Genomic DNA, 25,055 nt, shown 5'->3' on the forward strand with positions numbered 1-25,055 from the left:
ACTTCTTCTCGGCGAGCATCCGTTATAAAACACCCACAGAACATTCATTATGACATGTTATTGATGTGAATATATTGAACTGTGTTCATGCAGAAATACGATGTTATAGCGATCAGGCAGCCGAGAGCGCACATACACACGTATTAATAATATAAATTAATGAATTATATGAATATATTTAAAATTAAGTTTAAGTTATCTCAGGTTGGTAACCAATGCTATAAGCTTTTTATGGATTAGAATTGACACATACAGGTGTTTAAAAGTATATTGTGTGGTTGTTGTTCGTGCTGTTATGTGTGGTAATATCCAGATTGATGTTCACCTCCATTAGCCTATAGAACATGTGCGACTGTGATTCCTGAATCTGATCATATGGGTTTCCAACAAGTACAGAGCACTTGTTTCAAATTTGTTGCTGTATAATAATTATGTAGTCAATGTAATTGGTAGTAATTTAGATTTGTACCAGCCGAGAGAGTGCACTCTGAATGGCTGTGAACAAGTGCAAACATTTCTGAATTTGATCACCACTGTTTTATTGTTTCAAAGCAGCTTTACAGTGATGAACAGGAAAATAATGACCCACAGTGTTGCAAAAAGAGATTAATTCTGCTGTTAAGCAGCCCAAATTATTATTATTTTTTTAACTCATCTCATTAGTTTTCACTTAGGCTACTTAGCTACTTTTTGTATTTACTTAACAATATATTCATTAAAATGTAAATATTTCAATCTTTTAATATTTTATCAATAACCTTTTCTGTCTGCTGATTGTATTTGCATCTGGAAAATGTAATTTTATTCTACATTTATTTTTAATATCTGAATGCCATGTTTTTTGGGCAATATCTGTTTAAATGTATCAATAAGCTTTTAAATGCCTAATAAACTATAATTTCGCTCCACACATGACTGAGATTGAATGAGACGGATGTTTGTCTACATTAGTAAATTTTTTATTGAATTTATTGTTTTATTGTTTTATTTATTGTTCTGCCGTCGCGGCGATGATGTCATCACTAACGCGCGCTCAGTCAGAGCGTCGAGACTTCTGAGGAGAGGCGAGCAGTTCACGGTATTTCTCATATTTCAACTATTTTAAAATATACTTTACACTGTTTGTTTATGCAACAATATGTCGTTCTGCCTTGTTTGGTGAAAACATGTTAAGTTCATTGAGACTTGAGTGATTTTGTGTGTTCGTGTGAAGAAGCGATAATGTTGCAGATCTGTCTAAATTTCTGTTTAAATATTTTACCACTGTCAAGTTTCTGCACATATAACTACACTATTTTTTATAATTTCATTACTTTATTGCTCTGAATGTAATTAGAAGTGCTTTAGCGTTATTATTTTTCCATTCTGTTATAGTTTACACTGCATTCTTTTCTGTGCTCTGTATCGAGCGATACTGTTATTTTTAATATAGTAATATAATGGTTTAAATTTTACAAAGAGGCAACAATTTATATCTGTAAGCTTATGAAGGCAACAATTTATATCTGTAAGGTTATGAGGCTATTTTCAGTGATATAATTTGGAGGACATCTGCTTCACTTACATAAATGCTTAAATGTGTAAGACGTTTTTTATGTTGAAAAACAAAACAAAAACAGTAACTGATTTATTGTTGATTTGGTCTAATCTGCTTCCTCCACACAGAAATGAATGTTCAGTGAAGCTCCTCTTACAACAATCCTGCCTTCAGTGGTTTCCCCAATAAATGCTGTAAATTCCCATCAGATAACGTTACAAGTGAAGACTTGCAGCAATGCATCAGGAAGAGCTGAAATCTGCAGAGACTGAGTTTATTAAAGAGGACAGTGAGAACACGAGTGATCCAGAACCCTGCAGAATGAAACACACTGAAGTTCCTGAAGAACAAAGAGGTTGGTGTTTATTCCTCATTCTCCATTAATAATGCTGAAGGTTATACAGCTTCAACAATCGACTTTTCAAGCGAATCGTTTTGTCTAATACAGTGTGGTCTTCACTATTTTTTTCATGAGAGCCCCACTGATAGGACAAAGTCAGTAGAAGTTTTACCGCTAAGTATAAAAATATACATCCAGTCATAAATACTGCTTATTAATGTCTGCTTATCAATCTGCCATCCCTGAACATACAATATGCAATGCAATAAATAAAAAAAGGGTGGGGGAAAAACATTCTTTTTGATTTACCAGTCAAATTTGTAACTGAGACAAGATAATTTCCCTTAATGACAAAAAAGCAGGATTTTAAGAAAATATTTATCCCAGAAGTTATTTTTTTTCTATATTAGCCCATCATCTAACTTACCATCCAAGAGCACATTCGTGTTGTTTACATTAGGGCTGGGCGATTTTATCGATTCTGCGATATAAATCGATATTTTTTTCCCCAAAAAAGTATAGATTTTTTAGCCGCGAGTATCGATACATACGTCCCATTCAAATCCCCCGTGTTTACCCCCGTTCGCGTTGCAGGAAGAGCGATTTGGTCAGCCAGCCGCTAGTGTTGCTGTAGAGCAAGTTACCCGTACTAACTTTACACAGACGCAGACGTCTACCTCTTCCTGTTTACCAAGTCAGAGCGAGGATATTCGGAGAAGGGCGGCGAATATAAATCCGGCACCCACCTGCTTAAAAGCAGATGTGTGGGAGCACTTTGGGTTTTTTCTAAAAGAAGGAAAGCAACGATTTGGATAAAAGCGTTGCGGTTTGTATGCTATGTGGCACTAACGCAGGGCTACCAACTCGCGCGTCACACGCTCTCATGCCACACATCCATTTTCTCACGCAGAAAAAAATTGCGGAGCAAAGAGGACACTGACAACGACAGACAAGACAGAGCAGGTTACTTTGATATAAAATAAATTATCAGCTCTCAGATTCTGTCAATTTTATTACGCAATTCAAACAATAATACCGTTTTGGCGCTTGTAAATGCGACGTGACATATCTCTGTAGCGCCTCAGTTCAAGCGGCACGTGACCCGATCAACTCTAACTCTTCTTTACTATTATAAACCCGAACTTACCGAAATGTATGCCTCGGATCAATCAGTGTTTTTCAACCGCGGTAAGAAGACAATAAAACAGGTAAATGTAAATTGACTGCAAAACAGGTCGGCTAGAACAATGTCACATAAGTTACATTTACATCAGGAAAGCAATTTAATGACCATTTATAGGCTGTAAAAATTAGCTATAGAGTTTTGTTAAATATGTCCACTATATTAGTTTACATATATGTTTACTTATATCATTAAAATATTATAAAGTTGTTATTATAATAAAGAACGCATTATATTTTATTTAAGTTGTTATTTTTAACCTTTTATAAAAATAGCCTAGGGCTCTCTATGTTTACAGCATTAGTGATTTATTTTTTAACATGTATCTAACTAATAATTATCAAAATGAATCGTAATTGTAACCATGCAGCTAAACACTGTAACATGTTGTCAGTAAACTTAATAAAAATAAGTTACCAAATGTTTTGACAATCACAACTTATTGTGATGCAAGTTTTTTTCCTCCACATACACCCCCCCCCCCCCATACAACTTTTCTCAACACATCTTTGATTCATTTTGTCCAGCATTTATTTTGCAAGCTGTCTGATGTTTTCATTTCAATTAATCCAAGTAAATGAAACACTCACTACACAAGATGTCACCAAAATCACTATGTCCCCTTTAAATCTATCAGAAAATGATGTAAGCGTACCGAATTATATAGAATCGTATCGAATTATATCGAATTGTATCGAATCGTATCGTTGGCTGATTATCGTGATATATATCGTATCGTGAGCTGAATATCGTGTATCGTGAGATTAGTGTATCGCTACAGCCCTAGTTTACATGCACAACTTTGTTTCAATCAGACTGAATTCATTCCGATTGATGAATCTGAATGTATTGTAGTTTACACGAACGCTAAACATCGTGATGTGATACATGATCGGGTTGATGTGCGCGTTTATAAGTCAAAAGATTAAAATCGGACTAGATCTTTTGACATGTGCACACATATACAAAGTTTCCCGCTGTTGTCGCTTGATAAACGTTCTCCTACATTGGTTCTTTATGTGTTTTAAAGGGGTGATGAACTGAGAAATAAAATTTTCCTTGAGCTTTTGACATATAAGAGGTCATCATTAGTGCTGTGTTGAAAAAATCGATTCACCAATTCTGAATCGATTTTCATATTAATTTCTAAAGATCGATCCGTAACTCAGAGGATCGATTTAATAACAGGCCTACATTTTCCCCATAAACACACCGAGACATGGCGACCGGCGGCGCTGCTAATGCGGTTTCTCTGAATCCACTTGTTGACAAGAGAGGAGGAAAGAGCCGTTCATAGCGCGTTTTTTGCGCGTGCAAATTCGTTTTCTAAGCGCGCCTCTGTTCATGGTTGCATAGCAACGACAGACGCAAAGGGAAAGCACGCGCTTGTGGAGAGGAGAAAGCGGTGCAAACTGCGCTCTCCATGATGACGAGGAAGTATCATCAAATAATTAATTGATTTCTAGCCCTTGCATTAGCTTTACTACTAGATATATTCATTGAGATGAGAAATAAAAAGCCGCCCTGTACAGCTATGATCAGCTGTTCGGCCGAGCTTTCCATGTTGTTACGGAAAGACCGCTGGTTTTTTTTTCACATGACCTGTTGAGATCATGGTTGAGATGCATTGAAGTGCTTCTCACTGAATTTGCACGCGCATAAAACGCGATATGTGAACGGCCCCTAAAGTGGTATCGTGTGCGGTTGTATCTAGTTTAAAAGGCCTTCTAAATATGAACGCAGTTTTGGATTAAATAAAAGGACAGTCAAGTCAAATAAAACACGTTTTATCTCCTGTTTAGTTGGTAACACTACATTAAGGTACCATTCATTAACATTAATGCCTTATCTAACATCAATACATTGAGTGAACAATACATTTTTACAACATTAATGTATGTTTGTGAATGTTATTTAATACAAAAACTTGATTGTTCATGAACAATAAAAACTTTTGATTTTAAAAATATAAGATTGGATCAGATCGGATCGAATCGAATCGAATAATGATAATCGATTCAAGATCTTGAGAATCGGAATCGAATCGATTCTTGAAATTTGAATCGATACCCAGCACTAGTCATCATGTTATAAGAATATCCTGTAAGTTTCAGAACTGAAAACTACCTTGTTAGTCCAATAAAAGCTTTTATTGACACCAGGCACAGCGAACGACAGGTTTTAAAATCTATGACGTCAAAGGGTATTAAACCCCGCCTCCGCAGAAGAAGATCGACGCCTACTTTAACACCGCCTGTTTAGCCCCGCCCACCGATACACGCATTACATGAAACTCATTATAATATGCGTACTTTGACGTTCATATGGCCGTACTGAACGTCATTTTCGTCATGTCATATCTACATTTGAACCTTCTTTTTAAGTTTTCCAATGAAGCTTTTAATTCCTGTCATCATGTTATGACGTCATCGCCCTTAAAACAAGCACAAAAGAAAGATTGCCCTGACAGGTGCTGCCTCTCTGTGAGGAAAGTTTTGCGTCAAACATATTTTTTTCACCGCACTCACCACGTGAATAGACATGCAAAAAAGTTATGAAACGTCAAAGCTTCAGACCGTTTAGTTCAGCCCTGTGAAACTCATTTTAATATGCAAAACTGTTGTCCAATCATAGCAGTGGGCGTTTACTTGCAAGTCTTCAATGTGGCACGCCCAAGGTGTTTCAGGAGCTAGGCTCAAAACCAGGGTAGAAAATAGCCAATTACTTAAAAAACAAACGAACGTCATAAGTTGCCCTCAGACAACAATATAATTTTTTTTAAAAAGCCAGTTCATGATAGACACGAAAAAAAGGTTAGGAGACGTCAAAGCTTCAGACCATTTAGTTCAGCCCTGTTTGTAAATAAGTTCAATAGTCAATGCAAAATCTAAAAATAAATGGATCTACAATGTTACGATAGGTAATAATAAAGATCAGGACACAACATTTATATTCAAATTCAAATGAATGTGAAAATGTATTTTCCAGCCTAATTGATAAATATTTTCTTATTTTCTTTGTACAATAAAAACAAATCTTATGATACAATAACTTATAACATATATACAATAACAAAAACACTATATACATTTGAATACATTTTAAAAACTTTCATGGACACGTATGCAGCACAATCCAAGACCAAGAAAAAACATGAACATTAGCTAAACAAGAAAACGAACTGCTTTAGAACGATTAGTTTCAGTGAACAAAAAATATTAACGAACAAAATCAGGTTTACACGTTTTTCTCAAGTGGGCTCATTTGAACGGCGCAAACACCCCGTATCATTCACTGACGCTTACGCACAGTCCACACAGGTAAACACCGCCTTTCGTGTGCAGCTCCCACACACTACTTTGTGACATTAGACACATGTCTCCTTGGTTTTATTTTAGTTTGCAGTTCCTCCTTACTTGGCACTGCCTTGTAGGTAGAAATAGTCAGACCTATTTTGTGATTTTAACCCTCTGGAGTCTAAGGTGTTTTTGGGGTCCTTGAGATGTTTTGACATGCCCTGATATTTTTATTTTTTTCAGTTGCTTATAAACATATTAATGGCAAAGGTGTAATTACACTCTATTTAGCACGAACATGACTATCATAATATGTGAGCAACATGTATGTACATGTTTGCATTTTTGAGAGAATATTATTTATGCGTGGTTATTCAAAAAACTCAAACTTAAATGTTCTGATATAAGACCACAAACGACCAACTTCACATATTCCCACAATACTGTTGACTAATGGATGTTGTCGGCTAGAGTATTTACTTCAAAATGATCTGAAAATCATCCGGGCTAATCGTTCACATTAAACAATAGATTGATTTAAATTTTGTAAGACACTTTTTGTTTGGAAAGGCAATATGCAGGGGGGCGTGAATGATCCAAGAAGGTCATGAATAATGTCCTCATTCACACCTGGAGAAGACAAAGAAGAGCTGCTAATGCTGCATACTAATGAGCCTTTCACTGAGTGTGTCACTGAGCCACACAGAATGCAAAGACAACACACACATATATATATATATATATATATATATATATATACATACACATACATACATACACACACACATCTACAGAATTGGTTCAGAGTTGGAAACATCTTGAAAAAAAAGTGTATTTTTCCACAAACTGTGTAATGCTTGCAAATTGTATAATATCCAAGGTAAACATTTCTAGTAATTGTGCAGTTAATTCTCATTCGTATTTTCAGAAAGTTTTGGATTATGTAGGCTATCCTCTCCCCAAATTTGTCACTAATAAAACACAAAAATAATTTAAAGAGAAGGCTTATATTGACCTTTTAAGATTTTGTTTGCACCTTGGAAATTAGGTTTTGATGTGGCAGTACAAACTTCTTTCATATTTCGTCTGTAACATATCGTCTTTTATAATATAGCCTATATTAGGGCATAAATGTTAATTTGCAGTTTAAAACGTTGCTTATACAAAGACATTTTATTTCAACGTATTCAGTCGATTTTTACTCATCTCAGTAGGCAATAGATATTTCATTCACACACACAGACACGCGCGAGCTGTAACGTTAGTAAACAAACGCATGCACATGTGCCGTTCATTCATTCAAACACAGAAACGCGATTCAAATTTAAACAGTCTTTTGCGGTTTACAGACACCAGTTCATATCGCGATTAGAACAAAGCACTTACTGATGATCTGCAGCTGGGTCCGTTGTTCGGCTACTCCAGCACGTTTGAGGTAAAATTTCCAGGATAATCACGATATTATTAGCAGAGCTATTCCACACAGCGAGTGTGTTGTCCAGCTGTTGTGGGCGTTGACTGGTTTGCATGTGTTGCTCCAGATTATCTGTGTTTGAATAGCGCGCGCTCTCGATGGGCGTGTCACATTAGCGGAGTAATGAGGTGCCAGAAAGATAATGAGCACAGCTGATCTCTCGCTCTTTTTATATAATTACATAAACAGAGAATATTTGTTTTAGATTTGAATTAGATAATTTAAAACTACACACTTAAATGATTATAGAGATATATAGCTCATGTCTGAGTGAATAGTATTCGCTGAGTTTTATTTGAGTTTAGAGAAGTGCTTCAGAAAAAAAGTTCACGGAGACGGAGAGGCATAAAGCACTCCCTGTTTACTTTCTTTATTTTACAAAAGCACAATGTTTTATTTCGATTGTAAGTGGACACATAAAAAAGTAGACATTTAACAGCTAATTTTTTCATATTTCTTAAGTCTGTATGACCAAAACCGACGGAGTATTTTAGGTCTATTTTGCTGCTATGTAAAAAAAAACGAGCAAAACGCGCCCGCGCGTTTGCCGACCTCAGGGGGTTAATCAAATAAGTGTCAGAATAAAATATACACATATTTAGGAAAAGTCAGAGTCCTACAGCCACATTGATTTTATTTTAACAAAGTTATTACACTGTAAAATTAAAAAACGGTCAAAATTACCGTTTTGGGAGTTCTAGGGCCCTATCTTGCACCCAGCGCAATTGACTTTGAACACCGACGCATGTATCTTTCCTATTTTGCACCCGCGCACAGCGGACTTTTCCCCCCACAGACGCACGTCGGTAAATTAGGGAATGAACTTGCGCTCGCCGGAGCGGTTCAGCGAAAAGAGGAGCGTGTTCCGGCTCAAAAGTTCCCTGGTGCTATTTTCCAGTTTTAGAAAGCAATTGCGCCACTGAACAGTAAAAACCCAGTCTAAAGACAATGGCGCGTTGCGCGTTAGTCATACGCTATTTTAAGGGCGCGTGCTTGGCCATAATGTAGCGTGTTAATGCGCACACACTTTGATTATCTAATATAAACAGACGCAGCAGTTTTCATTTTTGCAAATCATACATTATTACAAGGAAAAATAAGAACACACGAGGGAAATCATTGTTGTGCCCGTGAAGATGTGAACCAGATCTATCTAGATTAGGCTACACATTTACCCAAATTATACGCCTGTTTAACCGAAGCTTATTTGGGTGGTTTCTCCCATCATCCCCAATGTCACTTCTCTGTGTTTTACGGCCCTGACGAGAACGTCGCTCTCTTCGGCTGTGAACTGCTCCTGGCGTGCGCCGGCAAATCCGCCGTTATAATATCAATCCACGTTCAAACAAGCGCGCCTGCTCTTAAAGGGAATGTGAGAGGACGCTCTGATTGGTTTATTTCACGTTACGCCCAAACCACACCTATGAATAATGAAGCAACTTCAGACCAACACATTTTAGATTTGCGTCGGGCACAAGAGTCATTCATCCCGCCGGGAAAATAGCAACAGCGCCGGGATCCGCCCACAAAGTTACTTGCGCTTTGCGCTTTGACACTTGCGTTTCAGATCGTTAAAATAGGGCCCCAAGTGTTAAACAGTAGACTTAATATTTATCCAATTCTGGTCATAATTTGGAGACTATGCACATATGAACCGTTGTGCCGTGCTATTTGTATTTATCACGCAGTAAAAATGCCCATCGTCTATGGATGAGAATCTGAAACAATGGACCATGTGAGCCGTTGTCTTGCTCCACTTCACAGATGCTGACAGGACACTCATTTATATGACACTTTATTCATCAGGAGAACTAGGGCTGTAATCTCCCAGTCCATTAGTCGATTATTGGTCGATAAGTTCTGGCTCGACCAAAATTCTGATTAGTCAATTTTTTTGCCGCGTTCATTTCATCAGGTTGAAAGCACTAATTGCTAATGGGGGTGTTTTAAAGGGCACCTATTATGGAATTTTGAAATTTACCTTGCATGTAGTGTGTACATAGATCTAAGTGAACAAAAACATCCTGCAAAGTTTGAAATATGAAAGTGCACCGTATATAAAGTTATTGTCTTTCAAAAGTAAGAGTCGACTCTGAGTCATTTTTATGAATCGTTAGAAGACCGAAGCTTTTTCTCTGACTAGATGACGTCAACTTGTCAAGTTATTTGAATACGATACGCCCACTTGTTGCGTTCCAAGGCCAGCAGGGAAAATATCATGGCGACGAGACGCTGTGTTCTGAAGTGCGACTCAAAAGCCAAATTTTTTCATCTGCCCAAGGAGGAGCATTTGAAGACTAAGTGGCTACAATTCATATAACTATACCACAGAAGTATAGTCCGAGCCTTGTGCTTTGTTCGCGCCATTTTGAAGACGATTGCTTTACCAACTTAAATGCAATCAAACTTGGATTCGCGAGCCGGCTGATATTGAAGGAAGGTTCAGTTCCAAGTGTATTTGCATCAGCTTCCTCCTCCGTATCACAACATGTAAGTGTTATTAATAATTGTTGCTTTTATGTTTTATGTAGCATGCTTAATAATTATTTTGTTTGTTGTGTAAGCACCGTTTAGCTTCTAGGTCTTCAATGGCAATTGTATTGAGATAGCCTATGTGAAGTGTTTGTCGTTGTTAATAATACCTCGTAGTAACGTAACTGCATTTTTTTTTTTTTTTTTTTACGTTATGTTTATGCATCGGGCTAACGCAAACAAAGACTGATTGTGCTTTTACAATATCTGGGCTATGCTCGCTAACATAACATTAAATTCTTTATCTTATTTTTAGTTTTTTACTACAAACTACAAAGCAGTGGACTATAATCATTATTATAACACGATTTAATTGATAAAAGCATCATTGTACTCCGTGTTAAACAATAAGTATTATCTCTGTAAACACTGCTGGGTCATCTGACCAATCGCAGATTAGCGTCGCGCAAAGGAGGGGTTTGGAAAAATGAGTCGTTGAACGAATCATTTGGGAGTCGGTGAGCAAATCAGGTAAAAATAAATGCATATTATACGACAACAAAAGTGTTTTTTTGTCATTGCATGCATGTAAAACTGTTGTTGGGGACTCCCTAAATAAACAACATTTGGGAACATTTTAAATGTCATAATAGGTGCCCTTTAAGAGCACCCCTGTTTCACAGGTAGCAGTCTGTCTTCAGAACACCCCCCTTGTTTTCACTTCTTTTCGATTAGCCCAACCCACCGGAGAAGAGAGACAGATTGAAGAAAGTACGTTGGCTACTAGAAGGTTATTTAATTGTGAGAGCGTTTAATTCATAGTTAGTCCTCTTCTACCATGTCAACAAAGACATTGACAGTGTGGCAGCATTTTTTTTAAAGTGTGTATGTCAGGTTAAATTTGTAATTATGATTAACACAAAATAGTTAGGGGAAATACACGTTTGACAAGTTGATGTATTGTTTTGTATGTTTTTCGATACCTAAAGCCAGAATATAAGATGAAAAAGTTTGTTATTTTCAGTACTCACTTAAAACTGCTCCTCCCCCCAAACAAATCGCTTGACGTCATAAGAGGGAGACGTCTCCCCAGGTCGCTGAGAAAAATGTAGGAGCTGTTAGTTTTTCCCCAAAAAGCAGGTCTGTGCTCCGTGCCTGGGTCAACTTTGTTCGGACCAAACGCGCTGACTTCAGTTTCGCTTCGGTATCGAAGACTTCGCTCATTTGCAGCACCCATTTCACTGAGAAGGACTACGCGGTTGGAGATCTCATGAGTTATAAAATAGGATTTAAAACCCGAGTGAGACTGCTAGCTGATGCGGTGCCTATGGTGTAACTTATGCTACTGTAGTAGAAGCAGTCGACGGAGGACAGCGAGCTGGTCAACAACGAGCCGGATTATGTTTCCACTGTTCGATCGCGCCTGCGCCTCTCTCTCTCTCTCTCTCTCTCTCTCTCTCTCTCTCTCTCTCTCTCTCTCTCTCTCTCTCTCTCTCTCTCTCTCTCTCTCTCTCTCTCTCTCACACACTCACACTCACACCAACCAACATATTTCAGCATTGCAATCTTGACACCGCAGCCTGTTCATTATAGCCATGGCGCTTCAGAGCTAAGGCGGAGCTACAGATTAGGTGTCCCTAAATAACCTGCGTATCTAACAGTAGTTCCGCATTAATTAATTTGCACGCAAGTTTTATTTATTTTTATACCGTGTATTCTCTGTGTATATTCATGCACCGAACCGTGACACCCGTACCGTTTCGGTTCAATACGAATACATGTACCGTTCCACCTCTAAGTTATGCCTAAAGACACCTGACCAACTCTCCACTGTTCTCTTCACACCAGATCTTTCTTCGATAGGAATGATTTAAATTTCTGTTTGGCTCCTCATCTGTCTCACGCCTGGGGGGCTCAAAATTGTATGGCTGTGGGCCATCGTAGGTTTGAGGGGGATTCTGGATCTCCTCAGACTCAAAACTCTCCATACTTGAATATAACTTTTTTGGCACGTCTCCCTCTTCTGACGTCACAGCTCAGCTGTGTTTTAAAAATATGATCTTGAATCACAGTAATAATTTTTATGAAAATTACATTTTCACTCAGACATCTAAACATTATTTAATATTTCTAAAAAAAACTATTTAACCTGACATACACACTATAAATAGAAAAATGGGAAAAAAGTCGAATGCCAATTTTGCAAGCAACAGTTTGCATATTACAGCTCGACGACAAACATGTCCATGATGAATAACTTTGGATTTGGGCACTTTATTATTTACATTTTTATTTGGAGCCTAATGCGCTGTGGCCACTGTTTGTATTAGTTTTGAGCCTATGCTTTATTTTTCAGTTATGCACTTTATTTCAGTTATCCACTTTATTATTTTTTTTATTAAAGTGGACGTGCCTTTTGTGTTTAAGAGTAAAAGTTTTAAATTAATAGTCTATTCGTGTCTCAGCCGCGAAGCTGCGCTCCTATGTTCAGCCTCGCTCTGTGCGAGGTCATACACTGAGCGGCTGAAATTATTGTGTCTGTCAGTTATTATAATACATATGACAAAAATTATGTTGCATATTCCTCAAAAGTTCATGTGATATCACTAGTTGACAACATAGTACTATTTTCAGAATTTCCGATTTTCATTGGTTGATTACAGCCCTAGTATTTATTAATCTTTGTTAATGTTAGTTAATACAAATCCAGCTGTTCATTGTTCGTTCATGTTAATTCCAGCCCGATCTTATCCCAAGGCGTCATATACTGATGCTTTTGACATTTCGTCTACATCCAACGCACATGGCACCCTTTAGTGTCAATATGAGACGCAGATAGATATGGGCCAGAAGGCGCCTCCTAGCGGTCTAACCCTAACCCTACCCCAGACCTAAACCCAACCATAACCGATCAAAGCTCTGTGTGTGTCATATTGACGCTAAAGGGTGCCATGTGCGTTGGATGTAGACAAAATGTCAAAAGTGTCAGTATAGGACGCCCTAGGATGAGAATACGTTGGTTAATTCACAGTACATTAATGTTAACAAATACAACCTTTGATTTTTAATAATGTATTAGTAAATGTTGAAATATAATAATGTTTATGCATGGTTATTGAAAAAAAAGAAAAAAAAGAAAGTTGCTGAAATGAGACCACAAAACGCATACTTAATATGTGTTCCGAAGACTTTTTACTAATGGATATTGTCGCTTCGAGTTCTGGCTTCAAAATGATGTGAAAAACATCCTGCCTAATCGTTCACATAAAACAATACATTGATTTAAACTTTGTAAGACAGTTTTTTTTGTCAGAAGAGGTTTATGCAGGAGTGGTAAAGGCCCATCAATATTAATGAGATTCAGACCCAGGGTGTGACAGACACTCCCCCAATGGCCCATCAGCATGAACAAAGAGATTCAAAGGTTTTGTTTTTCAATCTGTTTTATTATAATTCCTCTATGTGGAGGAACTAAATGTTCAACTGAAGACACAAGTGAACATTGCATGCCTGGCATTTCCCACAAGGTGTGTCCTGCCTTTTACCAAGCTGTCCTTTTACAAAGCACACAGATCTTGCGACCAACTGTGCAAAAAGGAATATTTCGCAAAACTGCAATGGAAACAGTTTTTGCGCATTTACAGTCACCTGACTTAGAAGACGCAGTGTGTTTGGGGTCCGTGTACACAAATAATAATTATCATCATTATTATAACATTTATTAGGCTACATATTTAGAGACGCTTTTATCCAAAAAGGAACAAAGCAATTCGTCAAATGTCATTCATAATACGGGTTAGACAATAATAATACAGGGCTAAGATTATCACAAATAAACACAAGATTTTGACGCATATCCAACGGTTTGTGGGGAGTGTGGAGCACGCACTACATGGCACGGAGCCGCAGACGCGAACACTTGCATTTTCCTATCAACAGTGGAAACAACTTAAAATAGCCTACTAGGCCTACTCTTATCATTTCTGGTCATACAGAAAATAATACATTATTCGCAACTACTTTTATTTGTGTAAACTCACAATAACAAGAAAACTTTGTGCTTTTGTAAAAATTAAATAAAACAATCAGGCGCGCTTTCATGATCTCCGTGAACTGGAACGCGAGAACAGAAACTAAATATATAATTAAATAAATAAGAAACTAAATTAAGCTTAAATGTCCACTTTAAAACGAACAAATTAGAATCGAAAGCTAATACATTCTGATTATGTAATGCGTATGTAGAAAACAATAGTTTATTAATAATATGAATGGCTCTTCTCATTCAGCACTGCGGGAAAAATATCAATTCCAGGTTATAATTTGGCCTTAGAAAACCAGTAAAATCGACATGTTTTCCATATTAATTTTTTTAAATATCTGTAAAATATCTGTAAAAATAGTGGGTAAATATGTACTTACTCTTTCTGATTTCTGAATGTGTTGCTAAGCGCACTCCGAGTTGCAGGCGGAGGTAGTGATGAAGCTCCATTCCTTTTAAAAAGTTTGAAGCATATTATCGTGCCATCTTCCCAACGCGCAGGTGTGTTAATGATGAAACTTAAAGCTTATTTGCTTGGGGGTGTTTACCTGTTTTGCATAGATGGCTTAACACATTATCTTGTGAATAGCGCGCTCCGTGAGTAGGCGTGAACGAATTAAAGTCAATGAGCTCGTAATGAGCTCGACTGGAATCGCTCTCTTTTCATACAGATTACAGAAACTGAGAATATTTGTTTTTTATATAAATTACTTCATTTGAAAGATGCGATCTCAAGCTTTATGCCCGTGGGTATGTTTGCCTGTTTGACTGCAGTTTCGCGGAGTTACAGATCATTTTCGAACGCGTTTCAAATTGGAGTTCATTGACAGAGAGAGTGCAGAACTCGCATCATGTTAATTTTTCTTTATTTGGCAAAAAGCAAAACACTTTATTTTTATTGTGAGTATACAGAAAAAAAATAGAAACTGAACAGGATCGATTGATGTATAACACGAAAATGAAAGATCAAAATTAACAGAGCATTTTGAGTTTACTTTGCAGTGCTAAAAAAAAACACAAGCAAAACGCGCCGGCGCGTTTTTGGTCCCCAGATGGTTAACTAAGGTAGTGAACTAATGTTAACTAATGAACCTTATTGTAAAGTGTTACCTGTATTTGTAGCCTATTTTAAGTCATTTTAAAGGCTGTTGTTCACTTGGATCTATTTTTATTACCACAATTTTTTTATCCGATTAATCGATGGAATAATCAGTAGAATACTCGATTACTACTACAGCCCTAAAGTGAAGAGTTTTTTAATCCTCTGCTGAGATCTTCACAGATTTAATGTCTTCTTTTGTCTTCAAGGCTGTGGCTGAAGTCAGTTGTAGTTCTTGTGTTTCTGTTCTCTTCAGAGGCGTAAAGTCCAGGTTCAGAAAGTAAAAGTTCTCCTCAGTATTTTGTTCCAATCACCTGGATTTGCTAATTAGCAGTTTTTCAGCCAGGAGATAGAAATCAGCTGACTGAGTTCATGTGTGGAATAAACATATGGCAGGACTTCTACTTTCTGCCCCCTGGACTATACACCTCTGTTCGGCGCGCATGCACGCGGCGACGCTCGTTCACGGAAGTTTATCCTCAGAAAGCTCGTCCACTCATGACAGAAAAATGGAAATATTTGCTTGACTTTGTAACATTTACAGATGGAGACTATGCAGGGGCGGATCTACTGGGGTGGCACGGGGTGGCAGCTGCCACCCTTAGTAAAGGTCTTGCCACCCCAGCTGCCACCCCATTGATGTCAGCCAGTCCGGCTACTACTCAGTTAAATTCACGCATGAATTTTCCTGCATTGAACTTGTTTTAGCGCCGGCCAAAGTGACATTTTGTCCCGCCAAAGTCTTATTTGATCGGTGAGAAATGTAGATGAACTGCCGCGCTTGTGACAGGGTGCATGTTTAACTGCAAGAACGAGCAGAGAGAGAGAGACGGTCGCGCGCACGCACTCTCTCTCTCTCTTCGGAGCCAGGCGAAAGTGTAAACAATTCACTATCTCCAAACTAAGCGCTGTCTTGCTTTCTCTCCCTCGCACATAATAATCAAAATAAATCGACACGGTGGTAAAAGGTCGGAAGACCAAAGTTTCATGTGGAGCATTCGGAGATTTTTTTTTTTTTTTTTTCTGAATTACCGATGGGTGTGAATTGTGCTAAATAAGTTGCCTTATCTTCTCTAAAAAGCGTTCTGGACATTCAGCTGACATAAAATAACACTTTAATTAAACGGGAAAAAAATATCCAGTGATGAAATGTTTTCTGTGTTGACAGAAATATTGGATGTCAATGTCCTTCTGCTGGGATAATCACACAACGCGCATGACACGTCCAATTCGCGAACTAATGATTAATTTGAACCGATTCATTTTAATGAATCGGTGTAACTAATCAGTAACACTTTACAATAAGGTTCTATTTATTACATAAATTAGCCTACATAAAAAGTACAGTTTGCTTACTCAAGCTTAAGCTTTAAAATAAATAAAACCACTTGTTTTTTTGTTTTTTTTGAAAAGCATTGACAAATTTTTTTTTTTTTTTTTGTCCCAGATTATACCTAGTGGTGCATTCCATGTTTAGTCCTGGTTTGGAAAAGTCTTCCAGGTTTTGTCCTTGTCTGGAACTGTCTAAATTCTAGTGTAGTCATCAACCTGGCACTTTATAAATGCATTGTTTCAAGGACTAGTTGCAATCCAGATCTTCAAAACCTGATTAATTGAATCGTTCTTTTGGTCTGTTTAACAAATGTGATGTCTCACATCTGCTCTAGAAGCTACTTGGGTGCTTACAGAGGCTCACTCTCAGTTAGTACTTTTTTACAGGACAAAGAATTATAATAACTTTATAGCTAAATAAGGAGCCAGGTGCCAACTCCTGTGGCTCCCAAGATGATTTTTTTTTTTTTTTTTTACAAAAGTTACAATTTTATCTGAGTTTTAAAAAAAAAAAACTTATAATATGGACAATGCTACTTTTCTATATAAGTTTGGGAGGCTCAGCCTTCACCTAAACGGAAAAATTGCCTTGCGATCAAGCAAAACTTGCGTACCACCACTATAAACATTCGCCACCCCAGAAATTATCCCTGACCCTGCTTGCCACCCCATGATTTTTTTTCTAGATCCGCCCCTGAGACTATGTATGTGTAATGTAAGTTATGCACTGGGGAAATTAATGGATGTCACTTCAGCTTAAAGATTATTAATAGAGGTATATTTGTTTCCACCAATCTCGTGTAATTAAAAGCTATAATTTTTTAACATTAGGCTTCAAAAATATAACTTTTAATTTGAGTGAACTTCAAACAATCCTCACATAAACTCATAATAAATGTCATATTTACCTGTACCTTTCCTGTCTAACAGGTAGGACATAAATTGAATAAAGTTATCAAACAGTCTGCACTGCATACATTATACATTAAATATAGACTAATCTTTTTTTAAAGCTACAAAAGTTCTTTAGTCAAGAGCATGGAGTAATTTTATGTGTTCCCTTTGTTCTTTGATTAACAGAAAGCTTTATTGGGTCCTGTCCCTTTAAGAGCAGCCGCTGCTGACAGAGACGGTGATCTCACACGCACCTTATTCTCTCACAGCTCTTTACGTTGATTTAAGACTTTATTTAATTAATTTAAGACTGCTCTTCTGTTATGAGGATACTCTGCAAAATGGACATTTTGGCATAATTGTGTGTTAAAAGGTTTAAACGTTTAAATGATTTAAAAGCATTTGCACAAATAAGAGTGGGATCATATAATGTAACGCTAGCCAAAGGATGACAAAAATGAATGAATGCTGCGTTAATTGAGTTTAATATTTTAACGAGTTACACTGGACAAAAATGTATTGCATGCGTTAAAGGAGAACTCCGGTCAATTTTAACATTGAGCTCAATTTTTAGTAAATTTGGAGTGCTGTCAATACAGAGAACAACGACAAAAATCGGTGTTGCCTACACTGTGTTATCCTATTTTTAAAATTTGCACCCTATTGACTTGAATGGGGCAAGTTTTAAACCTGCTTTTATCCTCTTAACATATTTGATGTGTCATTACAAGTGCCCAGCCATGTTGAGTGATTCCTTCAGAGTGAACACGAGTGAATCTGACTGCAGTAGATGTGAAAGATATTCATAAAAATGATGTTATATCAGCCAGCGCAAATACCTGTATTTAGTTCCTGTTTTCGGTGGAAGTCCAAAGTAGTCGATTGTCGAGTTCACGCGCATAGGTTTAGTTACTATGATCACGCACGTGAACTCGACAATCGACTACTTTGGACTTCCACCGAAAACAGGAACTAAATACAGGTATGTGCGCTGGCTGATATAACATCATTTTTATTCATATTTTTCACATCTACTGCAGTCAGATTCACCGTGTTCACTCTGAAGGAATCACTCAACATGGCTGGGCACTTGTAATGACACATCAAATATGTTAAGAGGATAAAAGCAGGTTTAAAACTTGCCCCATTCAAGTCAATAGGGTGCAAATTTTAAAAATAGGATAACACAGTGTAGGCAACACAGATTTTTGTCATTGTTCTCTGTATTGACAGCACTCCAAATTTACTAAAAATTGAGCTCAATGTTAAAATTGACCGGAGTTCTCCTTTAAGGCGTTAACAGCCATAATATATATATATACTATAGGGCTGTAACGATACAGCAAACCCACGATTCGGTTCGTATCCCGATTTCTGACCCACGATTCGATACAAACCGCGATTCTTGCGAGGAGGGAGGATTTTAAAAGCCAAATAAATAAATAAATAGCTAAAGCTATAACTCTGTTTTCTTGTAACAAAATACTTTTGAAAAACAAACAGAACTATACTCCATTGTGGAGATGATTCGAGCATGTTAAAAATTATTCTGAGGTAACCGAGGCTTACAGTCTGTGCTGTAAACCACAAATAATACATTGCCTATTCCGCATGACCCGCATCTCAAGCGCAGGAATAACGCTTGCCACAAAGTGAACGCGCCTATAGAGAAATGCACACTTCCTACGAATTAGCCTAAGCCGCCATTTCTTTATGTTTTGAATTAACGTTAAATCAAGTAAAAGTATTTCAAGCTTTCTAAGTTTCGATTCGTTTATGAGGTGAGCTCCAGTTCACGCGCGCGCCGGTGCCACACACACACACACACACACACAAGCAAACACCGCGCGCTTTGCTCACTTGCTCTGGTGTTTGCTTGTGTGTGTGTGTGTGTGTGTGTGTTTGTGTGTGTGTGTGTGTGCTCGCGCGCGCGCGTGTGTGCGTGTGGGGGAGAGGTGCGATTTTTGAATAATAATCAAATGATACCCAGCGATCTTCGAATATTATTTTTGCTTGAAATTCCCATACCTAATATGTAAAAGACCCCGTCACAGCCCTAGGATCTATTCTGGACGAGAAAGATAAGTCTGGGAAGGGGTGTGTCGATCGCGATCTGCCTTCTCATACCGCGACACAGGTTCGTGGATCTGAGTGTCGCGATTTCGGTTTAATATCGTAAATCGTTACAGCCCTAATATACTATATATATTTAGATTGTGGATCCTGATTGTTTGTTATAAGATTGTTATATTAAATTTTGGGAAGATCGCCCGCCCCTATGTCATCATTCATGGAAAATTTCAGGGTCAAATTTTGTATAGCAATTGTTTACTGTCCACTGTTACATCAGGGTTCACTTTTATGTCCTTCACATTTCTCTGTTTTATTACGAGTTACTGAAAATTTATCATTTTTACTTTTATTTCAGAGGAGAATGAAGAATTGAGTAAAGTTAAGGAGAAAAAGCAAGTCATAACTGGAGAAAAACCTTTGAGTTCTCAAACCAAACAGAAAGATTTAAAGAAAAGAAGAGCCAATAAATCTTTCACCTGCCCTCAGTGTGGAAAGAGTTACACAAACAAACATAGTCTTGAGCGTCACATTAGAGTTCACACTGGAGAGAAACCATTCATATGTGTTCAGTGTGGAAAGAGTTTCCCAAGAAAATATGATCTTGATGTTCACATGAGAGTTCACACTGGAGAGAAACCGTATACATGTGATCAATGCGGGAAGAGTTTTGCACAATCAGGACACCTTAAAGAACACATGAACATCCACCCTGGAGAGAAACCTTACAAGTGTTCACACTGCGACAAGAGATTCAATCAGTCAGCAATCCTGAAAAAACATGAGAGGATCCACACTGGAGAAAAACCTTACAAGTGTTCACACTGCGACAAGAGATTCTATCGGACAACAAATCTGAAAGCACATCAAATAATCCACACTGAGGAAAAACCATACACTTGTGATCAGTGCGGGAAAAGTTTCGGACAAAAAGCACACCTTACAAAGCATATGAGAATTCATACTGGAGAGAAGCCGTTCCCATGTGATCAGTGTGGAAAGAGTTTCTCACAATCAGCAAACCTTAAGGTTCACATGAACATCCACACTAGAGAGAATCTTTACACTTGTGATCAATGTGGGAAAACATTTTTGTGGTATTCAGTCCTGATGAAACACCTGAAATTGCATACAAAAGTAAAGCCCCATTCATGTAATTTATGTGGAAAGTGTTTTTCACGTCTGGAACATTTAAAAGTTCATCAGAAAACACACACTGGTGTGAGAGAGTACATGTGCTTTGAGTGCGAAAAGACCTTTACTAGAGGGGGCGATTTAAAAGTGCACCAGAGGATTCACACTGGAGAAAAACCTTACAAGTGTCCATTCTGTGACAAGAGATTCAGTCTGTCAGGAATCCTGAAAACACATAAGAGGATCCACACTGGAGAAAAACCTTACAAGTGTTCACACTGCGACAAGAGATTTAGTCAGTTGGCGAATCTGAAAAGACACGAGAGTATCCACACTGGAGTAAAATCGTATCACTGCACTGCATGTGGGAAGCGTTTCAATCATTTATCTTCTCTTTGCAGACATTCAAAAACCAGTCACAGTAAGTAGATCCTCTTCAGATCCAGTATTTTCAGGTATGATGCCAAATGCAACACAATAATGCATCAAGCTATAAAATATGTGGATAATCTGCAGAGGTGTCAAGTAACGAAGTACAAATACTTAGTTACATTACTTAAGTAGAAATTTTGGGTATCTATACTTTACTGGAGTAATTATTTTTCAGCCGACTCTTTACTTCTACTCCTTACATTTTCACGCAATTATCTGTACTTTCTACTCCTTACATTTTAAAAATAGCCTCGTTACTCCTATTTAATTTCTGCTTGTTTTCATTCCGGCTTGTCGTCGTTCAACAAAATGGCCAATTACACAATAGATCTGAGTCCCGCCTCCTGAACACACATCGCTAAACTGATTGGCTTTGTGTTTTCTTTCTAACTTGTGAGAGGCTGTCCGCGCGGCGTGCTGTTGTTACATTTGGTTGTGCGAAGGGACAAAACTCCTCCGAATGTTTAATATTTTAACAAGTTAAACTGGACAAAAAGGTATTGCATGCATTGACGCGTTAACGTTGACAGCCATAATACTATATATATATATATATATACTATATATATTTAGATTGTGGATTCTGATTGATTGTTATATGACATTTTGGGAAGATCGCCCGCCCCTAATTTGAAGATCAATGTTCCTCATTCATGGAAAATTTCAGGGTCAAATGTTGTATAGCAGTTGTTTACTGTCCACTATTACATCAGGGTTCACTTTTATGTCCTTCACATTTCTCTGTTTTATTACGAGTTACTAAAAAATTAATCATTTTTACTTTTATTTCAGAGGAGAAAGAAGAATTGAGTGAAGTTGAAGAGAAAAAGCAAGTCATAACTGGAGAAAAACCTTTGAGTTCTCAAACCAAACAGAAAGATCTAAAGAAAAGAAGAGCCAATACATCTTTCACCTGCCCTCAGTGTGGAAAGAGTTACACAAACAAACATAGTCTTGAGCGTCACATTAGAGTTCACACTGGAGAGAAGCCTTACACATGTGATCAATGTGGGAAAACATTTTTGTGGTATTCAGTCCTGATGAAACACCTGAAATTGCATACAAAAGTAAAGCCCCATTCATGTAATTTATGTGGAAAGTGTTTTTCACGTCTGGAACATTTAAAAGTTAATCAGAAAACACACACTGGTGTGAGAGAGTACATGTGCTTTGAGTGCGAAAAGACTTTTACTAGAGGGGGCGATTTAAAAGTGCACCAGAGAATTCACACTGGAGAAAAACCTTACAAGTGTTCACACTGTGACAAGAGATTCAGTCTGTCAGGAATCCTGAAAAAACATGAGAGGATCCACACTGGAGAAAAACCTTACAAGTGTTCACACTGCGACAAGAGATTTAGTCAGTCGGCAAATCTGAAAAGACACGAGAGTATCCACACTGGAGTAAAATCGTATCACTGCACTGCATGTGGGAAGCGTTTCAATCATTTATCTTCTCTTTGCAGACATTCAAAAACCAATCACAGTAAGTAGATCCTCTTCAGATCCAGCATTTTCAGGTCTGATGCCAAATGCAACACAATAATGCATCAAACTATAAAATATGTGGATAAATCTGTATTAACCAGCCATAACAACATGACAAAGAAACATCAAAAGTTTGCACTGTGAATAAAGTTAATCTTTGAGAACTTCAGATCAACTCTAAGGCGCAGTTCCTCCAAAGAACAATGTCAAAAAGTTGTATTCCTGTATATCATTTTGCTTCATGATATTGTGCATGCTTATGAGTTTTATATTATGGTCACTTGTCTTATCTATTTGTATCTCTTGTAGTTTGCTTACTCTTTGATGAAGGAAAGTAAAAGCTTAACTGTTCAGGAAGCTGAGATTTATTTTCAATTTGTTCTTCACTGCTGTTTTTAAAATGACTAGTTATTCTTCCACTTATGATGTATTTAGAAAACCGAGATGCAAGATATACTATCGTGTATACTTTGCAACTGATCCTTCTTTTCTTCTCTTGTAAGTAAGGAAGGATTAGCCTGGTTCTACCAGACTCTTGTACATTTCATTTGTACAGAGAGTCTGGCCTCTCTCCATTGACAAGCGTTAACTTCCTTGAAGTATTCAGTTGAAGTTTAAAACTATTGGATCTGCCCAGAGTCACTCTGGATCTCCTATAACCAATCGCTATTGGATCTGCCATAACCAATCGCTATTGGATCTGCCATAACCAATCGCTATTGGATCTGCCATAACCAATCGCTAACGTTTGGTCACAACAGACTAGGGTATTTGTTTTTCTTTCCATTATTTAGTTTTGCAAGAATTGACATAACATTATTATTTATATTTTGTTGTCTATTAGTATAAAAACAAACTAAGTAACTGATATATTTTGATTTTGCTCCTCCCACAACAATCACATCATCATATCAGCTCCTCCACACATCAGTCACTTGGTCAGTGAAGCTCCTCCCACATCAGTCACTTGGTCAGTGAAGCTCCTCCAACAGCATTTCCCCAATAAATGCTGTAAATTCCCATCAGCTGCAAGTGAAGACGAGCATGAAAGCATCAGGAAGAGCTGAAATCTGCAGAGACTGAGTTTATTAAAGAGGACAGTGAGAACACGAGTGATCCAGAACCCTGCAGAATGAAACACTGAAGATCCTGAAGAACAAAGAGGTTGGTGTTTATTCTTCATTCATTCATGATGCTGGAGAACAACATGTTAGAAACATTCAAGCTCTTCATCACATTTAGATAAACAGTTCAACTATAAAAATGGCTACAAAATGTCATTGTTTGTTTGTTTTCAACAAATGGTCATTAAAAAGAGAGGCTTGAGAAACTTTCATCTTGATTCATCAGGTCAAACTAAATATTATTTTAGCTGATTCATTTTAAATTTTAAAAGCAGTTGCTTAAACCACTTGTAAGATGAACAATGACCTAGCGCTGAGGGAGAAAGTTTCTCAACTTTATTTGAACTTTGTCTGAGTATATAAGGATATGAGGGGAGTTGCACAGAGTTCACCAATAAGAATACATGCCTTCCATCATATAGGAATACAATATATAGAATAATAAGTCCATATATGGTCAGTTTCTGGCTAGTTTAGCCACAAGTACATCGGCAGCCAAGAGGACCTTAGACTGTTATAATGGGGAGAATGGGACCGTTCCCCCTGCTCCCCCATCCTGGCGTAGAGATTCATGATATAGGAAACATTCCTTTACATAATGAGGAACAGATGTTGCCAGTAACTTCTTAGAGAACAAGAGACCCTTCTTTCATATTCTTCATGCTACCATACTAGAATTCCTTCACCGTTATAATGCAGAAGTTTGACCATTAAAAAAGACACGTTGATCTGCTTTATGTCAGTTCAGAAATGTTTTCTGAAAACACATGCAATTGCTGTAAAAGAAGCAACTTACTAAACTCAAGGGTCAAGAGCCCAACTAAAGCAAACCATGATCATGATCAATGATGAATAAATCATCAACATCTAAACCTCTGTTAATTCTCACAATAACTTCTGTAGACGTCTGACAGAAATAAAGTCAGTCTGGTTAGTAATAAGTGAAGCTGGTGTAACGAATGGGCAAGAATCATGAGTCTATTTCTCCCTGCACAAACTGCACATTCCTTCTTACTTTTACACTCTGAACTCGGATATGATGGAGATCAAGACTCTCGACAATCTAAAGCACCGTCATGGCTCCGACATGGCTGGGTTTAGATTGCTTTCTGACACTTAAGTTACGACCCCATTGAGCC

At 37.5% G+C, this 25,055-nt stretch overlaps 2 protein-coding genes across 2 annotated transcripts in view; both read left to right on the forward strand.

Annotated features, from left to right (window-relative positions):
- LOC307001012 (uncharacterized protein) overlaps positions 1–25,055 on the forward strand; it is a 573,545-nt gene that overhangs the window by 135,351 nt on the left and 413,139 nt on the right. The window lies entirely within an intron of this gene.
- Positions 990–23,143, forward strand: LOC307000328 (uncharacterized protein). The gene is made up of 4 exons (XM_079615840.1): positions 990–1,078; positions 1,666–1,892; positions 20,098–21,294; positions 22,098–23,143. Exons 2-4 carry the CDS (start codon positions 1,775–1,777, stop codon positions 22,796–22,798), a joined length of 2,016 nt encoding a protein of 671 aa, XP_079471966.1. The 5' UTR covers positions 990–1,078; positions 1,666–1,774; the 3' UTR covers positions 22,799–23,143.

This window comes from Phoxinus phoxinus (genome assembly GCF_949152265.1).
Source record: "Phoxinus phoxinus genome assembly, chromosome: 1".
Lineage (NCBI taxonomy): Eukaryota > Metazoa > Chordata > Actinopteri > Cypriniformes > Leuciscidae > Phoxinus > Phoxinus phoxinus.

Bases quoted from the DNA above. Each gene is read 5' to 3' on its own strand.
- LOC307000328 (XM_079615840.1), top strand. From the start codon at position 1,775: ATGCATCAGGAAGAGCTGAAATCTGCAGAGACTGAGTTTATTAAAGAG. The intron at 1,893-20,097 runs GTTGGTGTTTAT...CTTTTATTTCAG, and splicing joins AGTTCCTGAAGAACAAAGAG to AGGAGAATGAAGAATTGAGT. The intron at 21,295-22,097 runs GTAAGTAGATCC...CTTTTATTTCAG, and splicing joins ACATTCAAAAACCAGTCACA to AGGAGAAAGAAGAATTGAGT.